Source organism: Styela clava, chromosome 12 (genome assembly GCF_964204865.1).
Source record: "Styela clava chromosome 12, kaStyClav1.hap1.2, whole genome shotgun sequence".
In the NCBI taxonomy this organism is placed as follows: Eukaryota; Metazoa; Chordata; class Ascidiacea; order Stolidobranchia; family Styelidae; genus Styela; species Styela clava.
This window is the reverse complement of record NC_135261.1, coordinates 13,823,200-13,831,969: the sequence shown is the minus strand read 5'-3', so window position 1 is coordinate 13,831,969 and position 8,770 is coordinate 13,823,200. Positions and strand designations below refer to the sequence as shown.

The window sequence follows — 8,770 nt, the reverse complement described above, 5'->3', positions numbered from 1 at the left end:
AGAAGATTCTCAACGATCGAGTAAAATTCAATCGCAGTCACTTCAAAGATCGCAGTATAGACCCAACCCTGCATGACCCATTGTCGCAGAACAAAGAAGGGCGTCTTAAATATGTTGCGTCACAGTTGTCTCACCTGTGGCATGTGTCTCATTTGCCCCCCCCCCCCCCCCCCCTCCTCCCAATTGTGCCACGTGCCACAATTTTTCGCTCAAATTGTCCCACTTTTCCCATGTGCCCCACTTGTCCAATTTGCCGCCCGGAGTGTCCCACTTGTCGGACGTATCCCACGTGTCCCGCTTGGAAAATGAGGCACTACATATATCAATTTAATATGTTCTGGAATATCTGTTCGTCAATCTGAAAAAATGATCACCGTAAACATAGTTCGCAGAAAACTATTTAATCCTGTCTGTCTCCTACAATTCAAATAGGAAATAAATATTATCTGAATATCAGTATCGATGATCTTATTTATCGATGATTTATAAATAGTAATTACAATAGTTCAATCAGGTATAATTTACTTATACGCCAAATACCATCACATTGGGACAAGTATGGCACGTGGAGCAAGTGGGACACGTGGAACACGGCATTTCCGATACATTGAGAAAAGAACCCTGAAGGTCTGGGTAATACAAATACAAAATAGAATGCTCTCCTTGTTTTAACCGCTTTGTACGATGTGGTTCGACGGGAGCTCAAAGAAAACAGTAGGGGTTCGACAGGCTCACAAAGGTTAAGAACCACTGGTATGAGGTCATATCCAGCTATGGATAAAGCAGGTGAGGCCTCTCTCAGTTTGGTCTCAGAATCACCTATTACATCAGGAAATATTTGGATTTGGCCTATAAAAAATAAGAATATTTAAACTCGCCATGTAATTTGACATCATTTTGTGTGACAAAATTATCTGAATCAGTATATTCATTTTCAGTGACCATTCATCTCCACCAGTCAAAACGACTGCCTGAATGAATTAGCAGTGGAACAGCATTGATCTTTGATTACAGCCATGTTCAGGATGAGATATTTTACACCCATACCGGAAAAAGATAAAGCAGATAAAAACGTATCGCGTGTCACGGCGATTGTTAGAGCTCAATTGATTTTACGTTGCTTTATTAAAAAATGAGATATAAGAATTTTGAGAAATCTTTGGAACTTGTTCAAAGTACAAAATTTAAAAATAAGGAAAAATTTTCAATGGTCATTGACAATAACAGGCGATTCCGTACACATCTGCTTTTTAAATTTTAAAATTGGGGTAATTGTAGTGCGACCAATCATTCTGTCGCTTTGAGAGATGACAGACGGCGTAGTATCGACCTGAAGTTGAATCGGAAGATAAATGCGGTTCATAAACACTGAAACTGCTGGAGTTTGACGACTCTGAATTAAAGTTGGATATAACTCCAGAATCAACGGATGTATCAGGATTGTTGACAGACGATTCGTTTGACTTCCTTCTTTTTGATGGATTATGTTTTTCGTCTTCACTTTCGTTGTCGAGAATTGCATCAATTGTAAACCTGGCTCGCTTTGTGTTCTTCTTTAAGCTTACTCTTGGTAATATTTTCCCGACTGTTTTATTGTTGTCTGCTGTCCATAAAAAGAGCCTTGTGTCGTTTACTGGACAAAAAATCCCTGGATGCTCAAAATACTTAGGAGAAATAGGAGAAACGACGTTGAACATAGTACAATATTGGTGCCTGAAGAAATGCGTATTGGTCAAATTCATTATGTACCGTGCGGTATACTCTCATAAAGGAATTATCATGCTCTCCGTTGTTACCTTGGACTATTTAAGCGTATCGCTGCGATTAACTTGCACTTTTTATCGCACTAATTATTGCGTATTCCGATAAACATGTTATTTTTTAATTGTTAGGCTTAGTTTTCACAATTATGTCTATTAACGCTCGATATTACCTCTAACGAGATCCAAATTCGCAGATAGACGTATATGTAAATTCAGATGTTCCGAATAATCAGGTTAGAGTGTTATAAATGTAATGGTTAAATTATCGTTATCAATGCAATCCGCACGATGCAACAATAATTAAACAACATGGATTATTACTTGTAGTGGAAATTATAATATATTTGACTGTGCGTTTCGATAAAACGGAATGTTTCATTTTCACTTTCTCAGGATTTTTATTGTCTACTGAACAGGCCCTATATATGTTCCAGTTCACGTGGCTTACAGTAAAATACATATGTTTACACCACGTATTTGAATGAAGCGATATAATTCCAAGCAACTAGGAAAGTCCGACCTCTATAAAGGATGCGGATGCACTGTAAAGAACGACATGAATATATTCATCTCATTTAATTTTACGCTATAATGTATGTCTTTCGTCCTATAAAACCTATGATACAATAGGAACATTATAGTTCGAATGCGAAACAACCGAGAGTCTCTATTTATCTTGTTTTGTAGATATTGATTGTCCTTAGACTGGTTGAAACATGAATAGATAAATAAATGTACCAACTTATCGAACGTTAAGAGTTAGTTACACAAATTTAACTCAATAGATGTACTGTGGAATAAAACAATGTATATACCTTGCATTTCCCCTGTTGGTGGATATTGAGTAACCGCTTTACCGAACCGAAATAAACTTTATATATTATTAAAAGAACAGATTGGATTACATGTCATTATAAACGCTACAATTCCGTTAATTTTGCCTTTTTATAGAATCTAAGATAAGAAAGTTTTGTCAATAATTTACTCTAAATTTTGAATAGGATAAATACCAAATCTGGGAATAAAGTTCAGGAGTTCATTCTATTAAAATGGAACTGTATCTTCAATTTGTTTCAGTTTCACAGTTGTTTAAGTTTAGTAGATGTTGAAGGTTTGTAGTTATAGGCAGAATGATTTTGAACGGATGTTCGGATTGTTTCGCTAAGGTGTTGTTTTTAAGCCTAAAATTGAAATGTTGATTATGGAAATATTTTTATTAAGGTAATGATTGATATATATTTTTTGTATAATGTATAATAGCATTTGTGTGATCATGTAGTACAACAGAAAGATCTTACATTGTTATTTCAGTTTATATATATGGGAGCGTAGAATTTTAAGAATGTATTGGGTATTATAAATATTTTTTCTAATACGGTCTTCTATGCCGTATTGATACATATGTCTCCATGAGATTCATTTATATATGTAGATTTGTCACTACAGTATTGGCTTCGAGTGAGAGCATCGAGCTGCATAAATTTCAGATTTAATCTTCATATATATTTTCCTCTTTACACATAAATTTAGATGAATATTCGATTTTTTTTATAAATAAATGAACAAAAAGTATTTTACCGAATTAGCCGTAGCGCATCGACGCTTCATGTTTCGAACTTGTTTGGGTTCAAATATTGGAAATTTTGAAAACTTGATCCAATACAGGCATGGCAGAAGCAAATCAATACGAAGATCTGCGGCTGGCAGAAGAGCCACGAGTTATTACTAGGGTTTACTACATTGATGCGATACATACTGAAAATCGTCATGATCATCATGGGGATATCATACACGTGTAAGTGAACAAACATTCTTCAAGTATCACTATTTTCATTACTCAATTTACAACCATTTCATGCAGGGTAGTGTGAACACTGCTACAGAAGAATACCTCTTGCCCAGTATTTCCCTAGTGTTTCTTATTCGAATTCTGGATATCGGTCAGGGCAAGCCGAGATTAACGAAAATATTGAATTAAAAAAGTATTGCTTGAGTGTAAAAAACTTATTCAATACGTTAATGATATGCTTATATGCCGATTTCTTAAACGTTATAACTTATATAATGTAACATTGATTTATAATTCAAGATCAGTTATGTAACGATTCGTGTTATTTGATATTACAGAAATCCCCCTACTCCCGGCACAGCTACTCAACTGGGTAAGTTGTCATAAATATATATCAATAGGAAGGAAAAAGCTTTCAAAAATGTAACTGTTTTATTCAAGTAAATTAAATTTTTCAATCAAAATTTATCTATAAAATTTTATCCTTTTATTTGTTGCCATTGGCAACGGCTGTTCATGGTTGAAAGTAGAAATAATGACATCTCTATAATCACAGAAAGCCAAACTTCTGGCGGAGGCACAAAAACGCTGGACAGGTGTCAACTCTACGAAATGGCTAATAAGGGACACAAAGCACTTCTACATGAAAATGAAGAAGCGTCCAAGTTTATCAGCCTATACCGGAAAGAAGGTACGGAATAATGGGATTGAACTTTATATTCATTAGGTCTACGCCAACGACCATGAATGCAAAACAACAATAGAGCAGGCAACAAAAGAACCTGTTCGACAGTAGAAACTCAAATATTCAACGACACTGTTGCGAGCTCATCGCAAGTACGACTACGAGTTCACTTGAATTGTGTTTTCAACCGGAGAAAACATAAAACCCAAAAGAACGTATTTAAAAGTGTGTTTAATGGATCGCGGTTTACACATGTGAAGGGGCATTCGCTAAATTTCTTTAACAGTTAACGTGTTAATCAGTTAGCATTAACTTTTTCGCAAATATCTAAAATGGAATTCACTAAACATCCTATAATTTAGAGAGATTTTTTCGTGCCAAATCGGAGGTTCTGACTAATTTTTATTTCTTTCTAGATTCTAGAAATTAGTATGTATCAATATTAATCGACGTGCTGAGACAAAACTGTACTGTCTAATCGGTTAGATTAGGACTTCATCATGTATGTTGGATATTATGGGACACAATGAGACTGGCAGAATAATATTGCACGAGTTCAAAGCCAGTTATATAGAATTTTCAGATTGTGACTCAATAATAGAAAAGTGACCTTGTTCATAGGCTACTTGTTGTTTCGCCTCAGATAACCCAGAACATACAGCACTAAGTCTACAAAAATGTTTTAATGTGGCCCATATTCAAAAACATGCATTGTCTGAAATCTAATCACCTGCAAACCTAGAGTTTGTGTGAAGGCTACCAGCTTCATCGCCTTATATTCGAAGATCGCATTTCCACCAACATTGCATGATACTAACATAGCATTCCAGTGCACCTAGAAGCTGATGTCGTCATTATTCCAGAATGATGGACTATTAGATTGTAAAACAAAAAAAACTTATTTATTCAACTTTCTATTCGACAGTGGTTTCAATACCGGAAGAAATTAAAGATGATTGGGCCAACGTTTTACCAGTAGTAAGTAAAACATGGGAGACACTTTACAATAGGATAATGGTAGACGTTCGCGACAAGAACTTGAAAGGTGAAGACAGAGTGAGAAATGCGCTGGCTTCTATATGCAAACATCTGAAGGAGCAAAGTATCGAAGAACTAGTGATAGAAGATGATTTTTTGCGCCAATTTGTCGGCCGAATAAAAGATGTAATGAACATGGGAAGTATATTAGCAGAAAAACAGATGAATATTCTTTCTACCATCTGATTTTATGTTGCTGCGAAACTCCACCACATCAGTGCAAAACGCAATTTCTCTGTCATCGGAATAAAGGAGAATGTAGAAAAAATAACATCAATTATTAAAAAAATGACTAAAGAGGACAAAGTGATAAAAAAAAGTCATTCACTGTTGTGTTCTACCCCTCCTGCTGGAGATATCTGAGTTGGTACCATGCGTTTCAGATGCAGAACCAGAAGTGAAAGTCATTAACGAAGTCTGGTGTTTGTATAACGTCGCTCTCTGCTATTACTACTGTGGTGTTCGAAAGAAATCTGTAACAGTCAACTCATCCGTCATTCAACTTATGGGAAATGAATATAGAAATGACGCCGCCAAACGTCGAGTATTCGGACATTGTCATCACAATGCTGCACTTGCCTACAGCGATAACAATAAATTTGCCGAGGCAATTAAACATTACGTTGGCCGTTGAGTCATAAGTGAAAGCCACTGATTGGGCCAGCGAAAATCATAGGAATGAAAAAATCAAACGCACGAAAGAATATCTGAGAAGAGCAGAAGTACGCAAAAATTGACATATATGAAAACACGTTTCTATTGTTCTAATACCTAATTACTATCTCTCTAACTCAATAAGTACTACAAATATCATTCAAAAATATATTATCAATAATTGCTAGATCGGTGTTTCAAAAGTGTTTCGTTCTTGCTCGGAATTATTCACAAAACTTAATATTTGTATTCAATATACTTTCTAACTTTATGTGTATTAATGAATAATTCTATTTGAAAACATGTAGACGATTGCTATGTATATATACGAGTGTAGGTCATGGTGAATCTGGCTTCAGAATGTGCCTTGTCTATGCCTGGGGCACCATATTTTTTGACTTCAAAGCGGGACGCCTCCAAAGACACGACCCCTTAGCTGTAATCCTGTAACCTTACAGTTCCAGATTTTACTACATAGGCCTACTTTGAACTCTGAATCCCCAGAACGACGATACTCTCTAACCCTGACCTCGCATCGATTCGACGCGGTAAAAAATTGTAATATCCCTAATTTTAAATCAATGTAACTTCCAAACCATTAGATATCAGATGGTCTGTCTGTAATATGTCTTATAAAAGCTTATCTAGTCTTTTAATTATAACTGGCATCATTTTTACGATATGTTTTGATGTTATGTGTAAGCCTATTTTTAGTCCCATCTACTATTTTTTTTTGTATTTTGATGAGATTTGACACCTTGTTAGAAATGCGTAACGCTTTGTGTAAGGTAGATTGCGCATCCGGTCGTTCACAGCTTAAGTTCAGATTGTGCCATCATTGTATCAGTATCATATCCTCGGTCTCATATAAACCGTATATTCAGACGAATGTTGATCGAACATGAATAAAATTGTTAAAAATTTAAAGGCCTTTTTATATACGTTTATTTTCTGAATATGGGACGCAAATGAATGGCCAAAGTGAAATATTTGATTCTCCTCATGCATTTATGAGGTTCTGCCGGAAACATCAAGGCTAATTCTTCACCGTTGGATATTATTAAAATCGAAGAAAAAAAACTGATAACGGGAACGTGGAAGACATGATGGCACCTGTAGCTCACCTGGTCAGTGTTTTACTTTTCGCGGCCTCATTCGATTTTGGAAATTACTGCATTACACGCTACATTCTTGATATCGCTATATTTACAATGGATTCAACAATGGATTTTCCCGAGGAAATAGCCTATTGGATAGTATTCATCTATCGGAAGAAGAAAAGATGTCACAATAAAGTCTAGTATTGGCGCTAAACAATGCATCGAGCGATATGTTCCATCATTACGTTTTTAGAAATCCGTATTCTTGCTATTCCTATTTATCATATCTTTATGCAATTAAAACAGCAATAACACTGCATATTGTGTGTTGTTAGCCAGACAAATTTTGCTATTACTGTTTTTCATATATATATATTTTTATGCAATTAAACGGCAATAACACGGCATAATGTGTGTTTTAATCGAACAGATTTTGCGGGAAGCAGAAAAGTGATTTTTCTAAACAATCACTCTGGATGAGATATCGTATGTAGCCTACATACCAGGATCGCAGGTCACGGATTGTCCAGTTACTGTACCATTCAGTAATATATCTGATATCGCAGTAGTATATATACCAGTTATTACAGATCTATGGACTTTAGTCGGTGCTACATTATCTCACCCATGATTATTACTCGTTGAAATAGGGGTCCCACACACAGCGCAGTGCCAGTTTCACATACTGAGATGGAGCAAACTAATGCTGTTGCCACAAGCTGGGGTAAACATTAATCAATGAGATATTTCATTTGGTGCAAAAATAAATCAAATCAACATATGCAATAATTCCAATTTGTCATTCCCTGAAATTTCTGCAGCCTCATTTATTGTAGTGGTATAAACATACCATGGGGAAGAAGAACCACGGATTACACACAAATGCATTTGAATTGAAAAACATGTAGGCATAGATAGACTTACCATACGTCCCGCTTTTTAGCGTCTTGCCCCGCCGTCCAAGACAAGTCAGTCAAAAGTCCCGCTTTGGCTTTCAGCCATCCAGCATAATACACGATCATTACCAATCATGTTCTCGTTACTGTTGTTGCTGTGCGGCGCAGCGCTATCTCACTTACTGGTGGTGAATGCGTTATTCTGTTTGTTTCTCGTTTCCCATAACGTATCACATGTGAAATCAATACTAATTGGTCCTGTCATGAAACGTCTTTTTGAAGGAGGTGTTATCTACAGAAAAGCATGCTTGGGCGAATAAGTAAATTCTTAATGCTCGAAAACGGCAGGCTATTTAATTCTTTTCTTTTGCTGTACATAAAAAATCTAAATTCGAATTCTTTGTATCGTTAACGTCAATTTCTCTCTATTTTTCGAGCTTGACCGGATATTTGAACAGAGAATATGCGCAAGAACTCTCGATGACAATATGGTCAATGAAGACAGTCGGGATGGCTTCAAATATAGGTCTATGCAGTAAAATCGGAAAATGTAAGGTTACAAAATCACAGTATTTGGAGGCGTCCCGTTTTGAAGTAGATATATAATTTGATTGTTAAAAAATTCGAAATCACCGCCCTATGGAAAAATCCACGCAAAAAGTACACCAAAGCAGTGCCCAGGACTAAAATATTAACTATTGGAAAATCATTAGAATTGAACTCGACAGCTGGCGGAATACACCGAGCACTGCGTTGACTTCTATGGGCAATATTTATTATAGGAGAGACGGTAGAGGACCGACCAAAGCCCATGTATTCGTTTGAAACAACTCGCTAGCTATTGC

General features: G+C 36.1%; 1 protein-coding gene across 1 annotated transcript; it reads left to right on the top strand.

The window, feature by feature from the left end:
* Positions 1 to 3,167: 3,167 nt before the first annotated feature.
* On the top strand, positions 3,168 to 7,342 carry LOC120329615 (uncharacterized). The gene is made up of 4 exons (XM_039396329.2): positions 3,168 to 3,558; positions 3,891 to 3,925; positions 4,109 to 4,243; positions 5,163 to 7,342. Exons 1-4 carry the CDS (start codon positions 3,431 to 3,433, stop codon positions 5,459 to 5,461), a joined length of 597 nt encoding a protein of 198 aa, XP_039252263.1. The 5' UTR covers positions 3,168 to 3,430; the 3' UTR covers positions 5,462 to 7,342.
* Positions 7,343 to 8,770: the final 1,428 nt, after the last annotated feature.

What these genes read in the sequence shown, in the direction of transcription:
- LOC120329615 (XM_039396329.2), top strand. Translation starts at nt 3,431, where the DNA reads ATGGCAGAAGCAAATCAATACGAAGATCTGCGGCTGGCAGAAGAGCCA. An exon ending in CATGGGGATATCATACACGT is followed by an intron (nt 3,559 to 3,890) that starts GTAAGTGAACAA and finishes TTGATATTACAG; the next exon opens with AAATCCCCCTACTCCCGGCA. An exon ending in CGGCACAGCTACTCAACTGG is followed by an intron (nt 3,926 to 4,108) that starts GTAAGTTGTCAT and finishes CTATAATCACAG; the next exon opens with AAAGCCAAACTTCTGGCGGA.